The sequence below is a fragment of the Phycodurus eques genome, chromosome 6 (assembly GCF_024500275.1).
Source record: "Phycodurus eques isolate BA_2022a chromosome 6, UOR_Pequ_1.1, whole genome shotgun sequence".
NCBI lineage: Eukaryota > Metazoa > Chordata > Actinopteri > Syngnathiformes > Syngnathidae > Phycodurus > Phycodurus eques.
Window position 1 is genome coordinate 2547185 of NC_084530.1, and position 24968 is coordinate 2572152.

Below are 24968 nucleotides of genomic sequence, written 5' to 3' on the forward strand. Positions count from 1 at the left end.
TCTGTTTCCTGCTCTTCTTGTTTTTCTCCCTCCTTTTTCCGCCAAATCCACCTGTTTCTCCGTGCAGACCGGACAAACATTCGGGAGATTGACGAGCCTGCCTAAATTGTGTTCCATGCACGTAAATTCATTTTGCGGTCTAATAAAAGTACAGATTAGTGCATATTTGGGTTTAAATTAACGAGAAGAGGAACCTCCAGCTATATGCATTGTCACTACACGCTCATTCCACCCTCACATCACAAGCTCAGCCTCTGCCTACCAATGTTTGTCTGTCCTTTGTTTTGCTTTTTCCTGCCTTCTTTCCCTGTAGATTCCCCCTGGTAGATCTCATTAAAACTTCTATAAAAATTCACTACTTGTATCCTTTGTGTGTGTTTGGGTTCGACAACAGATCTCTGGTTATCGAGAACTGTTTTTTTTTTTGGGGGGGGGGGGGGGGGGGGGGTCCATTGTCCTTCTTGCCTGAGGCCGCCAAAAATGCCCCTGCTCACAGAGAGGACTCACAAAGTGCTTTAGAAAGCTAAAATACAGTCATAAATATAAATTACAAAACATAGAACACAAACATTCAATACAACAACAAAATCAAATTGTAACAGTACTGACCAATGCACTACTCAGAACATAACCTCCCAAAATGTCTCTGTCAGAGTGGAGTGGGGTACCTTATAGAGAGTGTCAGTGAATCTCAGGTCAGTTTTGCCTGTCAGCTCCAGTCCAGCTGCCACTAGTTGCTCAGCAAAAGGTGGAGAGTATGTGGTGAGACTGAAGCTCAATATTGGCAGAAAAGCTGAGGGGTCTCCTTTAGAAAGGCTGATATGAAATATAATTGTAATATGTTATTAAAAAAAACAGAATCACAAAGAAATTGCAACACATCACAAAAGCAGCTAAAGATATTTAGAGTAATCTTAAGAAGATGCATTCATTTTATATTTAACAGCTAGGTATTATGGTAATTTTACATTAGAAGCGCACTTCGCTGACAATATCTGCCAGGATATTAATTACAGTATTTAACTTTTAATCATGTATTTAAAATGGACTTTGTCTGCCTGTATTTTGCTAACGCCTAAGAGTGTTTAGTCATTTTTACAGACAAAGCCAGAAAGAAAACTGTTTATAAAGTAATACAGTGTAAAGGTTTTGCACAAACAGTGAGGGAAACATTTATATGAACCTCTCAGGGAAGTGACACATTTGGTAGGCACCGCCTGCTACAGGCAGCACTGGGCTGACAGCAGATTCACAGACTGCTGCATGAAGTCTGTTACTGTCACTCTTAAAATACCGGTACTTAAAACGCCCAAAATGTTACATTATGTCAGATAAAACCAAGCTATTGCTGTTCCAATTGACAAGATCTTTGTACCCCAGGATTATTTCGTACTTTGTGACCTGCAAAAATAAAACAAAAATGAAAATATATATTTTCAGACAACAGCAAAACACTATCGCGAGCTAGCAGCTTGACAGTCAAATACCAGCTGAATGATAGTAGCTGTAGTATAGTTGGACAAGTAGTAGTAGTAAAAGTAAAGGTACAAACATCTGTAGTAGTATAAATAGTCATTAGTCATATAAGTAGTAGGGCCCGACCGATGTAGATTTTTTTTTTAGGCCAATGCAGATTCCGATATTTGGCAGAATAAAATACAGATAACCAATTAATCAGCCAATTAATTAAATAATTTATATGATGAATAAAATTACTTTTTTTGGGTCCCTTAATGACTACAACAATGCAGTAAATATATGAATTAAAGGATGAACATGTGACTGTTTTACAATGGGAGTGTTCGCTGTCTCGTCACCAAATGGTCACGTGCTGTGCCGGCTGGCAAAAAGCTGACCAAGTCAACGGCCACCTGGAGGTCATGGCGTTATTAATGCTTATTTTCGTGAGTTAATAAATGACAGTGTCATGTTGCGTTATTGGCTGTACATACATATTTGATTAAAATGGTTCTAAGAGTTTTTATGCCATCCAAAAGAAACCTGAAGCTCATTCAAAGCTTTACATGCAGCCAATACATGACTGAGGTGGAACCTACTGACTCACCATGTTTGCTTTTGGCACTTTATAATAATGCAGGGTACGACATTAACGGTAGCCCGGGTCCACTATGCTGCTGTGTCGGGCCACCATCTACATGTAGACATGGCCTGCTTGTGCCAGTACAAATTTCTCAGTCACCGAAATCTTTCGCCCGCCGAAAATTCCCCAAAACTGTATTTTCAGTGTTGATCATCCATCACTGAAACATCCCAGCCAAGACAGGATGTTGTGATGACACAAGGAGAACTGCGACCAGCACCGCCTGACTAGATAAACAAGCGCGCACTCGGGTTAGCCTCAAGACGAACGCTAACCCTGCCAGCCTCATACAGCAGCTCACACTTTGCAAAAAGTAAAATGTTATTCTGCCATCACTGAGCGTGCTTTAAGCGGTTTACTCGTGATGGCGAGATGAAGCTTCATGAAGCATTGTAACAGCCATTGGTTCGAGTAATGGTGAAGTTTCATGAAGCATTGTAACAGCCATTGGTTCGAGTAATGGTTCTTTTCTTGATGCTTCATTGCACACGAAACCACCCTCTGGCCATGTGCATAATCACAGGCAGCTGTATCTTTACCGCACACAGTATGTGCTGCGTTGCATTTTCGCATCTTTTTGGCTCTTGTGAATGACTATGTATGACAAAAAAATGTTTGACCAAGTAATTTTCCAACAAAGCCCAAAATATATATTTTTTAACGTATTATGTGTGCTTAAAATGTTCCTCATCACTGGTATGGCAGGTTGTATAAGGTTTTTCTGTCACTTTGGGAAAATGGCATGGGCTTAAGTGGGCAGAGGATTTTGAAAGTGCTTATTTAGAAATAACAGTTTATCATTATTATTATTTTTATTTTTTTAAAGTGATTCATTCATGAGCAAAATTATAGAAACTCGGGTACAGGAATTTTTCCTCTCTCAGTGAGGTTTTATTGTACCTTACATTCTTGGAAGACAAAAAATACCTTCCTTCTGAATAAAAAAAATGGTGGAAAATGTATTTCTTAATTTAAAAAGTGTAATTGATAAGCCTTAATAACATTTATGCGCTGCAGTGCTGCTTGCGGTACAAACTCAGTCGACCATCATACCCCAGGTTGAAAGTCGAGCGCACCAATGGCTGGGCTATTAGACCAGGGTGCCAGGTTAGCGGGCAGCAGCCCGTTTCCAAGGATTCCGAGGAGTGACGTAAACTGTAATCGCTCGCTATCTCCACTGCCCAGGCTATGACCAAACCCTAGTAGCCTATTCAAACCACAGAACCTTTATCCAAACTCTGAACTGACCGCAACTCTATAAAAAAAAAAAAAAAACACGCATTTTGAATGGAGCCTGCATGAGGGGTTTACGTTGCTGTCAAATCTCGTGGCAAACTCTGAAGCGCTTCCCGAACCGGTCACGTGGTACAGCCAGGCAGTGAGGCTTCATACGTCATCACTTCCGGCTCCTCCCCTAAATGAAGCAAGCCTCGATAAGTGCTTTGCGGACACGCACCCTTCATTACTCGACACACGCCTCGAAGACTCGGGCACAACCCGTAACATCACTACTGTTTACTAGCACCCCAGTTGGAGTTTACTGTAAAACTAATCGCACAACAAAAATAATTACCCTCATTTTATATTTAAATATAAGACATTGTTTTAGAAATTGCTAGTTTAATGCTAACAGTCAATAGAAACCCTATTTATGGGCTATAGCTAATATTAGCATTTGGTCATGGGAGAGTTTTACCTTCAAACAACGAATATTCACACACAAATGCTGTAGTAACACATACAGGCAGGTATTATAACAATAGTCGGGCATATATTCTTCCTAATCTGTGAAAAACGAGTTGATTAACGTATCACAACTTTCTTTTTCTACTTTTTTTTTTAGTTTTGAAGGTACTTTTAAATGGTACTTTTTATTGTCAATTCTTGAATATGCGTAACACATACAGAGGATTGAAATTAAGGTACTCAAGGGCCCGCGGTGCTGCAAAAGACAGTACAAATAATAATATAAATATAAAGGATAAATAAACTATAGTATATACAATTTAAAACGTATTAATTGAATGTGCAAATATCAAAGGTCAGGTGACGTGTGCAACATAGTCAAGGTCAGAGAACCAAGGCAAATAAGACATTTATAAATCCGCCGCTCCGACAAGGAGACAGAGCGGCCGGACCGTCAGGCAGGACCAGATGGTTACAGGCAGACCTGACACATTCAATATGGCCGACGCACTGACGTATCCCTGGTAATGGCCAACACGCTCGAACGTAAATTCAAAGAAAATGGAGCGGGCTCTGCCTCTCTGAACACTGCACTCTCAGAGCGCAGTGAGAGCGTCAGCTTGAATTTCCGAACGTACCCAATATTAAATGGATAGCTGCATGCCTGCATCGCACCACACTGCCCCTAAGAGGTCAAGGCGCACACAGCAGGAACAGCAGAGACAGTCATTGTATAAAAAGACACACTTTTTTTCCTGACTGTGAGATGAAATCAGACTAAACTTTTCCTGTTTTCGGGTCAATTAGGATTACCAAAATTATGTATATTTGCTAAAATGGCAGAATAAAAATTACCCCGGTAGAGCTCCATGTCACGGAGTTGGTGACCCCAGATCTAGTTATTATGTTCATTTTTTGTGACAAGATTAACAGTTAATAGCCTACCCATTGTAGTCGACATGTCCAGGGTACTTCACTATTCGCAAGAGAGTTTCCAATTTACGAAGACAGCCTTGCACATCTCCAGTGGGCAGCATTCTCGACTTGTAAAAATATGACAAGTACAACCAGGCAAATAAATAACATTCATGTCATTTTCTGAAACTATTTTCGACATCTTGTAATAAAATAGGAAGTACGATAACGTTATCATTAATATTGCTTACCTTAACTAGCCTTTTAAGTTAGTAAACCGACTATTAACCGTGTACGAATGGCAACCTCGAATTTGAAATTTTGTTTCTACCGGGGTATCAATAGAACAAAACGGGATTGGCTCCCCTCGTCACGTGGTTTAATGACGAGCCACTAAATGAAATTATTAAATTTGGTTTTAAGATGTCTTAACTGACTAATGTGTATTTCTAAAATAAATGGTCATAATAAAAATAAATAGTTGAAAATGTAGTTACGTATGTTGGTTGAGTCGTTCTGGTAAACGAGCGTAGGAAAGGGTAGGGCAGGAATGACAGGGAGAGGAGGAGGGTTTAACATGATAATTGTGTTATCGACAGAATGGAGGTCTCCTCCAGAACCAAAGAACATTTGCTTTAATCACGCTGTCTTGGCTGTATTTATTCGAAGGTAGCTGAATGAAATCACGACTAAATAAACCTTACTGGAAGGCTAACTATATTTGCAGCTGTGCTCGTGTGCAAGCCGATCTGTCACAGGAATCTTTGAACTCAGGTAGGTGTCTCATGTTTTCGTTTTCGCTCGTTATTCATTAGAAGTACTTCCCATTTAATTTAAAAGACACTTTACTTCATAAATCACCTTTAATACTTAAGCAACCGCTAAATAAATCGACACAATCATCGTCAATGCAGAAAAGCCTGCGATGCTAAGTCATCAAATTGGGAGCGAGCGATAGCACATCGAACCAATAGCTTTACAACTAGAATGTACATGTGACCCGTACATCGATATTCATTGGACGGAGGGTGGGACTACGCGTCCACCCACCTATGGGGCTTGAACTACAAATGTTCATGTTTACGACGGTCTGTGATTGTTTATGCAACACAGCTGACGTTTCTGGCGAAGGAAAGACTGTCAAAGCACCGAAAAGACTAATTTGCTTGTTGCTTACACACTCATGTACCGACAAAACTGACAACATACGCGGAACACTGTGTAATAGTCACATTCTGGTTACAATTCTGTGATAGTTGTCATGTGTGCGCTGGTGTTTATTGACAAGAGTCATTATTATTAATAAATGTTAGAGGTGGAGGTCACAAAACAATGCAACGCACTCGTCGGCCATGTTTAAACATAATATGTAAACAAAAATCACTGAAACACACCAAAAGAATTGAAACACATTATTTTGGAATACAAAAATATAGATATAAAATCTGTAACCCTATGTACTGTAGGTACTTTTTAATAGAAATTATAAACAGCAACACAAAGTGAATTTACATGCATGCAAGACCCCACAAAATGTACTTAAAATGACTAAAATGGCATTTATTTAATAGTGGTGGGACTCGAGAATAGACAGCTATTTTGACAATAAATAGTTTGAGACATAAAAACACTATGGAGAGTCACTTAGCCTCGAGGAATTTAATGGCAAGAGGGAAGAAGCTGTAGGAATGTATGCTCGTTTTAGTTTGCATTGTTTGATAAGAAAAGGAAGAGGTGGTGACCAGGATGGGGAGGTTCTAAGAGGATTTTGCATGCGTCTTGAGTTCTGGCGTCTTGAGTTCTGGCAGCGTGCAAGTCCTCAAGGTTGGGTAGGGGGTACCCACGATTCCGGCAGTCCTAATTTTCCGTTGCAGTCGAAGTTTGTCCTTTTTTGTGGCAGCACCAAACCAGTCTGTGATGAATGAACACAGGACTGATTTGATGACTGCTGTGTGGAACTGCCTCAATAGCGCCTGTGGCAGGCCGTGCTTCCTCAGAAGCCGCAGGAAGTACATTCTCTGCTGGGCTTTTTTGAGGATGGAGTTGATGTTGGTCTTCCATTTCAGGTCCTGAGAGACTGTAATTCCCAGGAACTTGAAGGTCTCGACGGTTGACACGGGCAGTTGGACAGCCTGAGGGGCAGTTGTGATGAACGATGTTTTCTGAAGTCCACGATCATCTCTACAGTCTTGAGCGTGTTCAGCTCCAGGTTGTGTCGGCCGCACCAAAGCTCCAGCCGCTCCACTTCCTGTCAATACGGATACGATAGCATGTACACAGGATCTGGTTGTAGTTTTCTCTGAGCAGCCACCTTTATTGTTACCTCTATTGTTGACGTCCATCCATTTTCTATACCACTTATCCTCATTAGGATCGTGTGTGAGCTGGATCCTATCCCATCTGACTTTGGGCAAGAGGCGGTGTACACCCTGGGCTGGTTGACAGACAGCCAATCGCAGGACACATATAGACAAATAACCATTCACACTCACATTCACACCAAGGACAATTTATAGTCTTTAATTAACCTAAGAAGCATGTTTTTTGAATTTGCGAGGAAGCCGGAGTAACCGGAGAAAACCTACGCAATCATGGGGAGAACATGCAAACTCCACATAGGAAGGCCGCAGCCCAGATGCGAACCCCCAACTTCAGAACTGTGCCACTCGTTGCCCGTGATGCTTAGTTTTAACAGAGAGAATGAATTCTAACTTTTCTTAAAATCTGATTAGACTAGCAGTTAACTTGTTTCTACAGTTGTAGAATTGTGAGTAACATAGAAGATAGACTATGAATTTTCATCTGTCAACAACGTTTTCTACTTGTTATGGTGTAGTGCTGTTCATATCCCATAGACGCTCCACACTGCCCACTACAGTCTGTGAGATTATCGCCTAACAGCGGGGGCAAGCCGGGCATAGTATAAATGCTGTAAAAGTTGTTGGGCTGATTCCACGCGTCTCATTTCCGTGCAGAACGTATATGTGTCAAGCATAAACCTAGCTTTAGTCAAATCTCTGTAAAATGACAACATGAACATGTAAATATGATGGCCTATTTCACACTTGAATTTGCAGATTGTCTGTTATAACCTTATATTTATGGCACATATTAGAGTGCATTATATACTGTAAATGACTTGGCTTGTACTGCTACCATACATACAGATGGGTCAGGCACTGTGGAGGCTGCCACCCAGACAACAGCAGCAGCTTCAGGAAGAGCTTGTCGACCGACTGGCTGACACAGGAGGAGCGAGACAAGAGCAAGGTACTCCTGACACTATTCATAATAATAATAATAATACATTTTGTTTGTAGGCGCCTTTCTGAGCACTAAGTCACCTTACAAAGCAAATAAAAAAACAAGGAAGTAACAACAACAGAAACATGCAAATAATAAATACATACAGATAAAATTTCAGTATACAAAGTGAGTATATATAGAGTGTAGAATCAAATGTATAGTATATGTAAAGTCAAATGTTAAGCCAGTTTAAACAGATGAGTTTTGAGGTGAGATTTGAAGGTTGGGAGATAGTCCATGTTGTGGATGTACCTGCTTCTGTCAGCAAATGGATATTGACTATATTCTATAATGCAGGTAACTGGAAAAAATGCTTGCGATATATGTAGTAAGTAATAAATTAGTCAACATCTGCTGAATATTGTGGACAGAAACATGAGTGTAATTGTTGATGATATACTGTATATCTGTAAATAAGGTCAAGACACTGATTTATGTGTTACTTGGTCAGCCCTATGGGGGGCACAAGCCAGTGCAAACTATAGGCCAATCCCAAGCCCGGATAAGTGTAGAGGGTTGCGTCCGGAAGGACATCCACCTTAAAACTTTGACAAACAATTAAGCGTTCATCCAAAGAATTGGATACCGGCGGCGTTAACCTACAGGGTGTCGGTGGAAATTCAGCTACTGTGGGTTGAAGACAAAGGAGAGGTGGAAAGCGAGTTCTTGTCCAGAAAGACAAGAGGAAAACACACAGACTAAAACTGAGTGTGGGGACTTTGAATGTCGGGACTATGACAGGAAAAGTTCGGCAGTTGGTTGACATGATGATTAGGAGAAAGGTAGACATATTGTGTGTCTCGGAGAGCAGGTGGAAAGGCACTAAGGCTGGAAGCTTAGGGGCAGGGTTCAAACTATTTTACCATGGTGTAGATGTGAAGAGAAATGGAGAAGGGGTTATTTTAAATGAATAGTTAGCTAAGAATGTCTTGAAGGTGAAAAGAGTATGAGATCGAGTGATGGGGCTGAAACTTGAAATTGAGGGTTTTATATATAATGTAATTAGTGGCTATGCCCCATAGGTAGGATGTGACCTAGAGATGAAAAAGAGCTAGATGTAGTTCTGAGCATCCCAGACCGAGAGAGAGTTGTGAATGGTGCAGATTGTAATGGACATGTTGGTGATGAAAGCAGGGGTGATGAAGAAGTAATGGGTCAGTTTGGCATCCAGGAAAGTTTGGAGGGACAGATGGTGGTAGACTTTGCAAAAAGTATGGAAATGGCTGTCGTGAACAATTTCTTCCAGAAGAGGCAGGAACATATGTTGACCAGCAAGAGCGGAGGTAGAAGCACACAGGTGGATTACATTTTGTGTAGATGATGTAATCTGGAGGAGGCTACTGACTGTAAAGTAGTGGTGGTAGGGGAGAGTGTAGCTCGACAGCATAGGATGGTGGTGTGTATGATGACTTTGGTGGTGGGGAGGAAGATTAAGAAGACAAAGGCAGAGCATAGAACCATGTGGTGGAAGTGGAGAAAGGAAGAGTGTTGTGCAGCTTTTTGCGAAGAGGTGAGACAGGCTCTTGGTGGGCTAGAGGAGCTTCCAGAAGACTGGACCTCTACAGCCAAGGTGATGAGAGAGACAGACAGGAGAGTACTTGATCTATCTTCTGGTAGGAACACAGTGAAGTAGACTTGGTGGTGGAACCTCAAAGTACAGGAAATCATACAAGGAAAGAGGTTAGCTAAGAAGAAGTGGGACACTGAGAGGACCGTGTAGAGGAGACAAGAATGCATGGAGATGTGACGTAGGGCAAAGGTATAGGTGGCAAAGGCGAAACAAGAGGTATATGATAACTTTTATGCCAGGTTGGACACTAAAGAAGAGGAGAAAGATCTATACAGGTTGGCCAGACAGATGGATAGAGATGGGAAGGAAGTGCAGCAGGTTAGGGTGGTTAAGGCTAGAGATGGAAACGTGTTGACCGTTGTCAGTAGTGTGCTGGATCGATGGAAAGAATACTTTGAGGAGTTGATGAATGAGGAAAATGAGAGAAATGGAAGAGTAGAACATGCAAGTGTGGAGGACCAGGAAGTGGCAATGATTGTTAAGGGGGAAGTTAGAAAGGCACTAAAGAGGATGAAAAATGGAAAAGCAGTTGGTCCTGATGACATACCTGTGGCGGTATGGAAGCATCTAGGAGAGGTGGCTGTGGAGTTTTTGACAAGCTTGTTCAACAGAATTCTAGCAGGTGAGAAGATTCCTGAGGAATGGAGGCAAAGTGTGCTGGTGTCCATTTTAAAGAACAAGGTTGATGTGTAGAGCTGTGGGAACTATAGAGGAATAAAGTTGATGAGCCACACAATGAAGTTATGGGAAAGAGTAGTGGAGGCTAGACTCAGGACAGAATTGAGTATTTGTGAACCGGAAGAGTACCACAGATGCATTATTTGCCTTGAGGGTATTGATGCAGAAGTACAGTTAAGGTCCAAAGGAGCCACATTGTGTCTTTGTAGATCTAGAGAAAGCCAATGACAGGGTAGGAATTATGGTACTGCATGCGGAAGTCAGGAGTGACTTAGAAGTAGTGTTGTAGTGATGTATGAGGGCAGCAGAACAGTGGTGAGGTGTGCTATTGGTGTGACAGAGGAGTTTAAGGTGGAGGTGGGACTTTGTCAGAGATAAGCCTTCCTATTTGTAGTGGTGATGGATAGGCCGACAGAGGAGGTTGGACTGGAATCCCCATGGATCATGACGTTCGCATATGACATTGTGATCTGCAGTGACAGCAGGGAGCAGGTGGAGGAGCAGTTAGAAAGGTGGAGGCATGCACTGGAAAGGAGAGGAATGAAGCTTAGCCAAAGTCAGACAGGATATATGTGCATGAATGAGAGAGGTGGAGGGGAAAGAATTTAGCTACAGGGAGAAGAAATTGTGAGGGTGGAGGACTTTAAATACTTACTCAACAGTGCACAGCAATGGTGAGTGTGGTAAGGAAGTGAAAAAAACGGGTCCAAGCAGGTTGGAACGGGTGGAGTAAGGTGTCAGGTGTGTTATGAGACAGAAGAGTCTCTGCTGTGATGAAGGGCAAAATTTATAACAGTGGTGAGGCCAGCCATGATGTACGGATTAGAGACAGTGGCACTGAAGAGACAATAGGCAGCAGAGCTGGTGGTGGCGGAAATGAAGATGTTGAGGTTCTCTCTAGGAGTGACCAGGTTGGATAGGAATAGACATAAGATCATCAGAAGGACAGGCAAGGTTAGGTGTTTCAGAGACAGTTAGAGAGAGCAGACTTTGATGGTTTGGACACGTCCAAAGGAGAGAGAGTGAGTATACTGGTAGAAAGATGATGAGGGTGGAACTGCCAGGTAAGAGAGCTCGAGGAAGACTAAAAAGAAGGTTGATAAATGTAGAGAAGGAAGACATGAGGGCAGTTGGTGTTCGAGAGGAGGATCCAGGAGATAGGTTTACATGGAAAAGGATGACATGCTGTGGTGACCCTTAACAGGGACAAGCCAAAAGGAAAAGAGGAAGTGTTACTTTGTCATTGCTATGTGTATTTTATCAGATTTGTGGCCAAATTTACGTTTTGTAGTGTGTGCATGTTAGCAAGCCATGTGTGTCATTACTGCAAACATAACATATCAAAATAATATTTCCCCAGGGAGGGTTGGAGGGACACTTCGAAGAGTCCCTCAACATTGTTATGGTCCCGACATCTATCATCTGCTGAAAACACGCAGAGGAGGTAGGATGATAATATTTTATCCTTTTTTTTTTTTTTACAATGCTGCTCATTCATTTTAGCCTTTTGGAGTACTATATATTCTTCACTTTTGAAATACTCATTTGCTTTATATGATGACTGATGGTTTGCATACACTGAGAATCACATGAAAGAATAGTTTACATTTTCTGGTGGAAGAAGCTATTGCGGCAGCACGTTGGGCGACTGGTTAGCACATCTGCCTCACAGTTCTGAGGACCGGGGTTCAAACCGTGTGCGAATGGTTGTTTGTTTATATGTGTGCCCTGTGATTGGGTGGTGACCAGTGCAGGGTGTACCCCGCCTCTTGCCCGAAGATAGCAGGGATAGGCTCCAGCACGCCCACGACCCTAGTGCGGATAAAGCAGTACAGAAAATGGATGGATGGAGAAGCTATTGCTTTTATGCATTAATTAATTACAACCCCAATTCCAATGAAGTTGGGACGTTGTGTTAAACATATATAAAAACAGAATACAATGATTTGCAAATCATGTTCAACCTATATTCAATGGAATACACTACAAAGACAAGATATTTAATGTTCAAACTGATAAACTTGATTGTTTTTAGCAACTAATCATTAATTTAGAATTTTATGGCTCCAACACTTTCCAAAAAAGCTGGGACAGGGTCATGTTTACCACTGTGTTACATCACCTTTTCTTTTAACAACATTCAATAAATATTTGGGAACTGAGGGCACTAATTGTTGAAGCTTTGTAGGTGGAATTATTTCCCTTTCTTGCTTGATGTACAGCTTCAGCCTTTCAACAGTCCGGGGTCTCCGTTGTCGTATTTTAGGCTTCATAATGTGGCACACATTTTAAATGGGAGACAGGTCTGGACACTACTTTGAATGTGAATCCACTTCAGGTGCATCTTAAATACTAATGATCTACTCCACTTAACAATGCAATCTTATTTAGACTGGTCATTCTGAAGTGTCACAAAAGAGCCACATGAAGTCAAAGAAAACACAAAAAGCACACTTAATCTTTTTGTGCTTTCGTAAAGCATACTATGCATTTTTTTCACAATTTAGAACAGTTCTCAGGCGTCTTAATAACACATCTGCCGTGATGAAATTGGCTCACTTTCGGGGCACCCACACCTACACACACACATGCACATACGCACGCACGCATGCACACACATACACACACACTAAACTAAAAAGCAGCATTTCATCACCAAATAACCCAAATACACTTGTTAATGGACCATGTGCACAGCAACATATTCACATTTTCGGAGGGAAGATCAAATGGTTTAACAGTTTCTCCTGTTAAACAGGAGTTAAGTTTGCTACAAGCTGATTGACTGCTACTCATGTTTTTGTATTTTATAATTATTTTTTTTAATTTGAACCAAAAAGTGGATGAAATTCACAGTGTAAAACCTACATTAACTGAGAATATGTGTGGTACCATCTTTAATATGGAATATTCATCCATAAATCAGTGGTACACCTCAACGTGCGTACAACATTTTTTGTAGCAATCATCCACCGTTTCACGCAAATCTGACCAACATCTGACAACATTTTGGGATTCACTAAAGCACGTGCGTTTCTGATGCGTTGGTAGATCCAGAGGTCTCGTTCCATTGACTCATATTAGCTACAGCGAACAGTTCGGGGACACACAATATGACGTAGGTCACTGGATCTCCAAACGCTTGAAGAACGCATCAGAAACGCAATGCTTTTCAGATGTCGGTCAGGCATGCTTGTAACGGTGGCTTGATTGCTATGAAAAAGGTGGTGCACACATCGAGGTGTACCAGTGACCTATGGATGAACATTCCAAATCAAAGATGGAACCGCAAATATTCTCAATTAATGTAGGTTTTACCATGTGATTTTAATCTACTTTGTTTCAATAACATTTTAAATAAACAATACAACACCATCAGTGACTTTTGAAACACCCTCTGTATTCAATAGTTTGGTCAGGTGCAAGTACTTTTCAAAGTTGATATGGCATCAAAGGTTTTTACTTTTCATTCAAAGACGGGCAGATAGCTCCTCCAGCCAGCACTGCGTTGTGCTGCTATCTTCAGTGTCAACCCTTTTTTGAGTTTTAACACGTCACTGTGTTTACATCCGTACCAGAAGTTAATATGCCACTTTACACTGCACGCTGAAGCGCTTCGTGCATAGAGTTGATAGCAGTGTTTGACATCACCAGACACAAATAACCCACATCAGCAACTTGGCTGAACATTATTATAAGGTTATTTTCAGAAGCTAATGCTGGTAACAGTGTTAGCTAACACTAATCTTTGCCAACACTACAGCTCATTTTGGCTTTGATAAGCAGTATGGAAGATGAATGAATGAATGAAAAATTACGCTTCGGCTGCCGCTTTTACGTATTTTTTTTATTTCTTTATTCGCTCTGGAACTTTGTTAAGCCTAGGTGAAAAGTCAATGGCTTCGAAATATCGTGTGTCGGTAATTATTATGTTAATTCAAAACAGTGGGACTGATTGCAGAACAGCTCACTCACAGACACATTTTCAGACATAGGGAAATAAGTAAAGATTTAATAATTTTAATAATAATAATCTATACACATGTAACTTGTACAATAACAATAAATTTAAAAAGTCAATTTTCCATCATATGTCCCCTTACCTCTTGAGAGGTACACTGACATCTTTCATGACATTATCGATGTTCAAAATAAACTCACATCTGAACTGAATGTCATGGGACTTACGAAGCTCTTATTTTAAGGCTCCATATATGTTTCCTGCTTTGAAACAAAAATGTCTGTATGTCAGTTTTCTGTACGTGCCTTGTGTGTGTATTTTTTTAATTTATTTTTTTAAAACCTAGTCTGTAATTCTTTGTTGTCATAGGTAAAGAGCAAAATGGTTTTATAGATTTGGAGATGCTTCCACCTGAGTTAGGCATCACCATATTGTCGTATCTGAACGCTACTGATCTGTGTCTGGCCGGCTGTGTGTGGCAGGACCTAGGAAATGATGAATATCTATGGCAGGGGTAAGGAAATTTAAGTCTGGTTTCTGCTGTGGCACTTTGCCACATGTTTGCAGTAAATGTCTTTTTTGCTTTTTTGCTGAATGGTCTTTTTGATAACCCCCCTGTGTTGATTTTCCAGGCTCTGTAAGTCCACATGGGGTCACTGCTCCATCTACAACAGAAGGCTGCCTGCTGGTTTCTCATATAGAAGACTATATCTACAACTAGATGAAGGCAGCCTTACATTCAACGCAAACCCACAGGAGGTAATGCATTCCAAACATCAAAGATCACAAGTCCCATAGGCCCACATGCATTTATGTGTGTCTCGCTCTTCAGAAGTACCTATAGACTACCTACCTAAGGCCTGTGTGTGATCTCTCTCTTTCTTTTTCTCTCTTTCTCTTTCTGTCTGTCTTTCTCACTGTGTCTTTCTTCACACCACCACCCCCGTCAAAAGGGTATCTCTTATTTCATGTCTAAAGGCATACTAGTGGATCACCCCACAGAGCAGGCTAAGTTCATCTTCTACACTAGACGGCTCAACTGGAAGATGCTGAGAATTTACCTGGATGAGAGGTAAGCAGAGAGATGTATCGATACCCTTGAAAATGTACTCGCGCAGTAGTTTATGGCAGGCAAAGTTACCATCTGCATGACTCTTTTTCAATACACTGTATGTAAATGCATATGAAAACACTTATTTTTTATAGGAAAAGTAAACCTTCCATCAGACATGCACTAAATTACATATAATAAATTGTGGCATTATAAATATCAACGTTCAAAGTCAACAATAGCATGATCTTATTTATCAGTTGATATAGTGGTATATTTATTTGCAGGGCAGTCATTTCAGAAAGCACTACAGGACTTTTCTTTAATCTGTTTATTGTAGAGTCTTTTCACTGGCACAAACAAACTGACAACTAAACTGAACTAAAAACCACATTTTAAAAAAAATAAATAAATCTTGTAATTTACCCATCTGATATAATGTGTCCTTATTGTTTTCCTCCAAATATTTTGGATGTAAATTAGTGTTTGAGTTCAGCACCATGATTTATTGAAATATTAGGCCACGGCAAACTCACAATGAATATTCAATTATATTTAACTTCAACACTTACGAGCAGGTCTTATTTAAAGCTTGTCGAAGTATTGTTAGTAATTTAAAAAAAACATTTTTTAAAGCTCTTAGCAATGAATTAAAAAAATTAGGCGATTATGTTAGAGATTCATCTCTTATCATTCCCACAGGAAATTTGTTTTGTTTCCAACCGTTTTTGGCAGTGAATGTGACTATGATCGTTATATGTCAACCACCTTTTTTGGGATTATACTGTGAATCAAAAATTTAAAATGTATACCAGTAAATTATAAAAAACAAATTATATTTAATCAAGTTGGCAGTTGTAAATATTTTTCCAATGATAACAATTATGTCACAATAAACTCCACAGCACGTATCATCTAATGTTAGTGTGTATATTCAACAATATAACCTACAATGAGGTTACAATGAGGTACAATGAGGTATAAGAACAAAATAGAATAAAACAATCCCATACATCACCAAGCAACAATAAAAAATGAAATGAAAATTAATTAGAATATTGTGAAATCAACAGTTCAGTAAAGGTCAAAAGATTGTGGAGCTGGAACTACGGCGGCTCTGCCATCTTTCGTGACCAGTGGCGATGTAGGAACAGGAATTCTCAGGCATCAGGCAGGCTCATTGGAAATGAGTAGATCAGAGATATGTGATATGTGTGTGTGCAGTCTTTTTAATACTTCAAAAACAGTCTTAGTCATATATATTGTACACCGTAATATTTAAATTACATTTGTATCACTTACAAGTAGCTAATGCAGGGCAGTATGGACTGAGGTGATATGATCGCTTAATTTCAGAGCGGTTGGAAGTTTTGCACGAGCATTTTTCTACTGGAGTCTTTTGATGTTTTATATGCTGATGTAAGGTGCTACATAACAAAGCAATATATCACAATATCAATGTTTTGCTCAACACCTAAAATGCATATAATTTAATTCAACATTTTAGAAAACTTTACTGCATGTGTACACAGGAAAAATACCTGCACATTCGTCAAATTAGACATTGTATCTTGTGTGTGTGTGTGTGTGTGTGTGTGTGTAGGCGTGATGTTTTGGATGAGCTGGTGACACTTCACAACTTCAGCAATCAGTTCCTTCCCAATGCTCTGAGGGATTTCTTCAGACACATTCATGCACCAGAGGAGAGAGGAGAGTATCTGGAAACACTCATCACTAAATTTAGCCACAGGTTTTGTACCTGTAACCCTGGTCTTGTCCGAGAGCTGGGTCTCAGTCCTGGTTAGTGTACACACGCTATCAAACAACTGAACACAATTTTATCTTAATAATTGAACAGTTGTGTCATTGCAGGCCTAATGAGATAAATAACACAATTATAGCAAAGTCTGTATGTTAAGAAATACGTGTTCTGTTGAAAGTTTCGTATTACTCATTAATATGAACCTTTTTCAAATATCCATTAAATAATAAGCTTCTGAACTGTAAATTATTACACAACTACAAACTAAATCTTTTATGGCTAATAAAGATCCTTGTTAATATTTTGGAGAATTGGAAAGGTGTTTTAAGAAACTGACATGGATTTTTAGAAAAGCATGTTAAAGTGATAGGCAACCGTGGAATGAAAACATCACAGGCCTCAATAATAAGTGTCACTATATGAGATGTTTAAAACAAATAATATAATAATCTTAATATATCATTTTCAAATGTATATTAGAATGATGATGTTGACAATGTTGGTAAATGATGATGGAATGCAACGTTTTCAATTTCAGTCAGAAAAAAAATGTCAATCAAAGTGCAACAAGGCCTCGTTTTACACTCACTAGATAAAATAACACTGAAAATAAATTATTGCTCAATTATCGTTTTTCCTAAAACGTGACACATCCTGGTAATGAAATTACATATTCACTGATTTGTTATACTGCTTTGAATCTGGGTTCTAAAGATAAAATGTATAATTTAAAGCCTTCTCAATACATTTATACTCTCAAGTGGAAATGGCATTTGTGTGGGGAATATGCAGTGTGTAACAATACAAAGAAAATTGTGCTAGATTGTGACATCATGTTTTGTGGCTACGAAAAACAGATTTTAATAAGAATACAAATGTACCTGTCTACGTAAACTTGAGCTTTCTGGTTATAAGCAAAAACTGGCCAAAAATAAACAACAGCAACAACAAATCCCTAGTTTCAGTATTGTCAGTGGACCATGTATCTCCTTGGTGTACTGTTATTCTCACCAGACCATACTGGATTTTGCTCGAATACGCCCTGGTTTTACTTTTGTGATTAGTGGGATTAGTGTAATGATACTGGATCATAGATGGATGGTTGGTAATCACTGATATCAACTTTACTGCTAACTTCTCCCGTAGTTGTTTGTTCTTTATTTTTATGTTAAATGTAAATGTAGAAGAACAATATTTTCAGCATTCAGCAAGCAATGCCGATATGATATAGTTTGTCTTTGTTACTTAGTTTATTTGTAAATTTGTAAGTCTTTAGGGTTATCTACACAACTTTCCTGCCTAGTTTCCACCAATTATAGTACTTCTTTCATGATAGCACATACTTCCTCATTTCAAGATGAATTTATAAATTTGAGGAACGCATGCATTTCTCCTAATATGTACATGTCAAGTGGCATAGTGGACGACTGGTTAGCACATCTGCCTCACAGTTCTGAGGAACGGGGTTCAAATCCCAGCCCCACCTGTGTGGAGTTTGCATGTACTCCGGTTTCCTCCCACATTCCAAAAACATGCGTGGTAGGTAGATTGAAGACTGTAAATTGCCCATAGGTGTGAATGTGAGTGCGAATGGTTGTTTGTTTATATGTGCCGTGCGATTGGCTTGGCGACCAGTTCAGGGTGGACCCCGCCTCTCACCCAAAGATAGCTGGGATAGGCTCCAGCATGCCCGCGACCCTAGTGAGGATAAGCGGTACAGAAAATGGATGGATAGATGTAAATGTCATGAAAATCAAAGAGAAATAAATGTAAACTTGGTCACATTCGGACCATTTACTTGGTTTTAATCAAATCCTAGTTTGTTTTAATGAACATGAATTGTATAGTGAGCAATTTACTGGTGTCTTGTGGCTTTCAAAATTATCCACTATCTCATGATAGTGCTACCTCTTGCGAGTTGAACCCTGCGACAATGCAGGCCATAAATAACATTTATGTTATTTATGGCCTGCAACTTTCTCTCTTCAGAACCACATATGAGGCAACAATTTTTTTTCTGCTGAGTGGGATCATTGTGTACTTTTTTGTTCTTTTCAGATGCTGTGTATGTGCTGTGCTACAGTCTCATCCTGCTGTCCATTGATCTGGCCAGTCCTCACGTCAAAAACAAAATGTCAAAGAGGGAATTCATCAGGAACACTCGCAGAGCGGCCCATAATGTCTCAGATGACTTTGTGGGCCATCTTTATGACAACATATACTTGATTGGCCATGTGGCTGCGTAGCTCATCTCACCAGCTGTCTATTAGAAATCCTCACAATGCACTGAAGAATAGGAATCATTGATTTGGTTCCTATGTACTGTATCTCTGGAATGTTTGGGCTATTTATATAGAATTTTCAAACAAACAAATACAATATACCACTGTACTGTGGGAGAGATGCTGCCACCAAAATGATCTGAATGTTGTAAGATGTTTGTAATATAGGATGGTTTTAAAACCATGAAGATAAATAACCTCTGACACTGCACTGATGAAGTACTACTACAAGTGGTGGAAGGATGACCAGGAGAGCCCCCCTCAGACTGTTATATGCAAGTACAGTAATTTATTTCCAATACTGACTGCTTCAGGATCACCAGTTAGACATATATACATATTTAACCCAAAAATATAAGCCACTACATCAACTGAAAAAAAATTCAAGCAGCCTGTTGTCCTTGACAAACAATCTGGAATGTCAAAGCATCAGTACACGATGGCTTTCATTACCTGTTGATTATATACAGTATTTACTTGTTGATAATAAGTGCAATTTGCCATGAACTTTTATCTCATTCAATACAATTCACAATTGTGTGAAATTAAAGAACATGAAGACTTTAATTTACAATAATGCTGACATTTTCCGCAGTACACTAGTCCAGGCTGAGTCAGCTGGGATAGTCTCCAGCTCACCCGCAACGCTAATGATTACAAGCGTTATAGAAAATGGATGGATGGATTTTCCGCAGTCGTTATCAGTGCATATGGTACAAGTAGAAGCTTTGTGCTGCCTTATGATAAACTATAACATAGTACTTCTTTTTTTAATTAAACATGTTTGAAAAAAAAACATTGCTGCTCAAGTCCAGTCACGGTGTAGTTCAGTTCCATGCCATAAGTACCACAAAAAGCATCCACTTTCAATTACAGCTAATATAACTGTGTAACCAACACCATGGAGAACATATGAAAGGTTTTGCAGGGCAGATATATAGGTACTGTTTTTAATTGATTGTTTAAAGCTATGGAAGAAAAATACCTCTGCAAGGGAAACACTACAGTAAAAAACAGGATTAGTTGTAAATCAGTAACATACGTTCTTTGGGTATGTAATTTAATAAGTAATCAACAATTTCCTCACCAATGGCCATACTCACATACACATTAGATTTTTTTAATAGCTAATAAATGTGGCATTAAGAAGATTGTTATTGTACCGTCTATAAGTATAAAACTATTTGTATGAGTTATCAATGAATGTTACCGTCACAACAGACCTTACGTTGTTGAGAAGTAGTTCTATTATTTAACCTTTTACATTAAAGGTCAATAGCCTTGCAGCTATATCTTTTTGAAATTATATTTTCTCTTTTGAGAGTCCATTGAAGTCAATAAAATAACCTCTTGGTTTTATGATAAAATCAAGACTTAACCTGCAATTATATTCATTATGTTGAAGAGCTATTAAAGACACACACTTGTGAAGTACAGCTTTTCTAAATTATGAAAGCAATTTAGGTGGTGTTTTGTTTCCTCTGTTTAGAATGCTTTGTAATTGACACAATGTATCTAGAATGTGTCACAAATATGTGAATAATGATTAAATCATGCCTTTGCTAACATGTTTCTAGTTTCTGTACTTTTACACCTTAGCTAAGATGTGTAACATGAGGAAATATGGTCCAACAAGATATGGAGAACTGTTTACAAACTGGCAATGCAGGATTGCTGACCACATTTTCTTGATTGTCCCTTGCATTCTAATATGGAAGTGGATGAACCAAAGGTGCAAATTTAGCTCTTATAACGGTCCACTATAAATATGCAAAACTACATTGTTTTCTTTTCTCTCTATTTGGCAAGAATAGTGGTTCTTTATAAAACCTCCCCACTAAGAGAAACAGCAGATGAAGCATTGTGGATCAACAGAATTTCTTGGATTATTTTGTTGCTGCTCCTTGCTGTGCGGGCAGAACTCATAAGGCTCAATCACAAGTGTCCCATAGGTCAATAAAACAAAACTGCCATTATGCAGTTCGAATGGGAAATGATAGGCTGGCAGCAACAGGAAGTCAGACGGACACACACTAACGAAAACAGGACGTTACGAGTAATGACAAGTACATTTCTATATACAGTACTGCAATTATGCTATGAAACATTCTGCATAATACATAAAATACAGGATGGGGAAAAAATACAGCTCAGAACTGTGTTCTCTACCCAAACTTTTTTGAAGTAGAACCACCATAAATCCAATTTATCTCAGGGGAATACACTTACTGGTATTAATACTATGAAGCTAAACTAGCACTTGCAGTTAGTTTTGGCCCATTTAATAATTTTTACCAGTACAATCTGCAAAATATACTTGAAGTAGCTCTATGATACAAATGAAAACATAAATCAAAAAATGTCCTTAATTGTTGCCCCTCAATTCTACAGTAAATAACTTCTCGGTGGCGCTCCCACCTTGTGTGCCCGCTTGGTAGGCCTGTATTTATAAATGTGTGTGTGTGTTCTAGATCAAGCAGCCCAAAACTAAATCCTCTGCAGACACAATATGACCTCTGACACTTGACCTCTGTGTGTGTGGTGTGCCCGCATGTGTGTGTGTGTGAGTGAGTGAGACAGAGCAAGAGAGGTATATGTGTGGTTTTATGCACAGCAAATGAGAAGTGAGTAAAGGGCAAGGATACATGTCCTAACATCACACACACGCACACATGCACACACACTCTTTCTCTTGGTTTATTTCATTCATTCATTTTCAAAACGAAAAAAAAGGACAATTGAAAAAAAAATACAAATTATAAATATCCTGAAGAAAGGAGCAGAGTAGAAGAGTCACACACTCGTTGGTTTAGAAAATTTGGAAGGTTGGATAAATAGGGCATCAGCATACAATATTTTATGTTATCTTGGAATGTATTCATTGACTCTGATTTTATCTGCACAATGGTATGCTTGTGATAAAAAGTCCATATAATATAAAAGACAAACTGCCTGTTGTCAATTTGAGTAAATGGTAATATGCATAGAGTGCAGGATAACAAGCAAAATGATAGGGTTTGGGTGAAATCTTAGTACTCATATCACAGGTCAATGCACAAATGATGGTGAAATGATTCAGGAATATCTGTTAATGTCACGTTCTGGTGCATCCTGGATTATGAAATGTGTTTTTAGTATAACTCAGAAAGAAACGTCAGCAATTAGCACCTAGCACTGCTTACTCTTTTTTTAATGGTGTTGACCCAAATCGGGGTCTCAGGATGATGATGATGATGATGACGACGAAGACTATGACGACGAAGGGCCTGATGTTTATTTAGGCCAGGCCAGAGCAGTGAACCTGGGTCATCGTCTGGTGGCGTCTCGGTCCGGAGAGGCACACTTAAGCCTGAAAGAGATGATGGATGGCCTCCCGAGCTCAAAGTCTCTGCACTTCATCAGCATGGGCTGACACTGAGGCAAAAGCATGCACACAAACACACGCATGCACATAATTAAGCTTGGTTCACACATGTCCAGCCCTTTAATGCACTACCTGGACTTCAACTGGTACTGCTGCTACTGTTACTACAGGTAAAGCCCAGCTTTATTATTAACACCATTATGTTTTACCTTTCGTTGTTCATACTGTTTTTGTTAATGAATTAAAAGAAACTACGTCTATCATTTTTTTCACTCTAGTTTATCATTTAGTATATTTTAATAAAACTGAAGTTTTTTTGTTTTGTTTACATGCTCACTCAAAAGTTTGAATTTCATTTGATTTTGAATTCATTATGCACGTGGCCCTCAAGGGGGTATTCAACTCACACTCCGATATGCACTTTGTGTTGCACACCACACATACTGTAGAACCAGATCACACACATTCAGGTATGTAAGGAGAGATTCAGACAGAAAGCGAAACAGTTGCACAGTGCTGCACCACTTGAGCTGGGGTTGTGAGGCTGAGCCCAAAGCCCAAGTCCTTACAGACAACTATTGACGGCCCAAAAAAAATAAATGAAAACATTAAAATTATGAATAAATATAGCATACATACATACAGTGGCTATAAAACGTCTACACACCCCTATTCAAATGCCAGGTTTTGGTGATATAAAAAAAAATGATAATTACAAGACATTTCCCACCATTAATATGACCCAATATATACAACTCATTTGATATTTTTTTGATTATTTTTTTTAATGGAAAGTATAACTGAAATGTGGTTGCACAAGTATGCACACCCTCTTATACCGGGATGTGGCCGTGTTCAGAATTAACCAATAACTTTCAAACATGTTTAACTGTAGTCAGCACACACCTGACACCATTTCTAAGACTAATTAACCACAAACAAGTTTGCTGTTCTAGTAAGCTTTTCCTGACTTTTTTTTTGCTGTCAAGCAGAAGCCTACAGGTTTTGTACTAATACTGACTGTTACAGGAAGAGACATTGTTTATAATGCTCTAACTACATGAATGTGCAAAGATGGTTCAACGCCTAGATTGTGCACAGCAAGGCAAATGCGATGTTGCCAAAGCCCTAAGCTTTCCAAAGCAGTTGGTTAAAGGAGTTAAAAAAAGCAGCTACATTTAATTCGTAGCGGAGGAAATTTGGCATATAATGCTGCTTTCATGAAGTCCACCAGAAAATGTGGAATGTGTTGATTTCAGCTAGAGCAGTGAAGAACATCAGGGTGTCTCGATGGGATTTGGATGCCGTTTACTGCAGGGGTTTAGAAAATGCACATGTATCTCACCCAATTGCAAAATGAGCACCACCAACAACTTGCTCAAACCCTTTCTACCAAAGCCTGGATGGAGCTGTGGAGCTGGCAATGGTGTGTCTCAACCAGATTTTATTTAACCAAGGCAGAGAGCATGCCCTTATCTGCATTTTTAGCGAGACACTACTAATCCGCACAAGGCTGTAGACTGCATGCTCTTTTGAAGTGGATTAAAAAATAAATAACTAAAATATTGTAGACACTGAAAGATTATCATCAGGGGAAACATGGCTGGCCAGCTCCAATTGGCCTGACACCAAAAATGCTGCAAAATTACAACTCCTTGTTCAGCAGAGATAGCCATGTGACCCCAAAGACAATTAATACCTCTTATTAGCAAGACCACCTCTTTGGCCATGCAAAGCTTTATGATACAAAGTCTCCAATATCACTTGCAGTACACCCAGATTGTGGAGGCATGTAGCAACCTTGTCGTCTGTGTTGAAAGATGACGAACATTGAGCTGGACCAGCTGGCTAACTTTCTTGGTCATAACTTACAAGTCCATCGTGGGTTCTATCAACTCACCAAAGTTTTGATGGCAGTCCACCAAGCTGACTTTCTAGTACATTGTCATGATCGGGGATCACAAAGCAGGCTCAACACCTAAACTTCAATAAAACTGAATTTAATAAACCAAAGCAGCTTGTACAGTATAAGCCAAGATGAATACCAGAAGCCAATAGAGAAACAGAAAACAATGAAGGAAGCTCAATGTGCCACGGCGGAAAGGAGACACCAAAACAAAGTGTCTTGAGATACAAGTTAAAATTGTTCAGTGGACACGCACGTAACTTAAACACTTGTAGGGTATTTCAAATCAGCTTTCCCCTTTGACTTGAAATGCCATTTATTCCAGCCTCACATAGAAAAAGGTTTCCATCCATCCGTCCATTTTCTCCCACTTATCCGGGTCGGGT

At 39.4% G+C, this 24968-nt stretch overlaps 2 protein-coding genes across 8 annotated transcripts in view; one reads left to right on the forward strand and one right to left on the reverse strand.

The window, feature by feature from the left end:
- cep44 (centrosomal protein 44) overlaps positions 1-5038 on the reverse strand; it is a 30220-nt gene extending 25182 nt beyond the window's left edge. For all 6 annotated transcript variants that reach the window (XM_061680062.1, XM_061680063.1, XM_061680065.1 and 3 more), the window contains exons 1-3: positions 4954-5038; positions 4733-4830; positions 669-816 (exon numbers count right to left, since the gene is read on the reverse strand). In XM_061680062.1, the coding sequence (XP_061536046.1) occupies positions 669-816; positions 4733-4824 (240 nt within the window). In that variant the 5' untranslated portion in view covers positions 4825-4830; positions 4954-5038. The remainder of the gene's footprint in view (positions 1-668; positions 817-4732; positions 4831-4953) is intronic.
- A 173-nt stretch (positions 5039-5211) lies between these two features.
- fbxo8 (F-box protein 8) lies at positions 5212-20878 on the forward strand. Of its 2 annotated transcripts, XM_061680441.1 has the most exons (9): positions 5212-5476; positions 6769-6911; positions 7870-7972; positions 11617-11700; positions 14587-14731; positions 14850-14976; positions 15171-15289; positions 16872-17068; positions 19089-20878. In XM_061680441.1, exons 2-9 carry the CDS (start codon positions 6858-6860, stop codon positions 19274-19276), a joined length of 1017 nt encoding a protein of 338 aa, XP_061536425.1. In that variant the 5' UTR covers positions 5212-5476; positions 6769-6857; the 3' UTR covers positions 19277-20878. The 2 variants fall into 2 exon arrangements, with proteins under 2 accessions (XP_061536425.1, XP_061536426.1); XM_061680442.1 differs by lacking the exon at positions 6769-6911.
- Positions 20879-24968: the final 4090 nt, after the last annotated feature.

What these genes read in the sequence shown, in the direction of transcription:
- fbxo8 (XM_061680441.1), top strand. Translation starts at nt 6,858, where the DNA reads ATGTTTTCTGAAGTCCACGATCATCTCTACAGTCTTGAGCGTGTTCAG. An exon ending in TTGAGCGTGTTCAGCTCCAG is followed by an intron (nt 6,912 to 7,869) that starts GTTGTGTCGGCC and finishes CCATACATACAG; the next exon opens with ATGGGTCAGGCACTGTGGAG. An exon ending in AGAATTTACCTGGATGAGAG is followed by an intron (nt 15,290 to 16,871) that starts GTAAGCAGAGAG and finishes GTGTGTGTGTAG; the next exon opens with GCGTGATGTTTTGGATGAGC.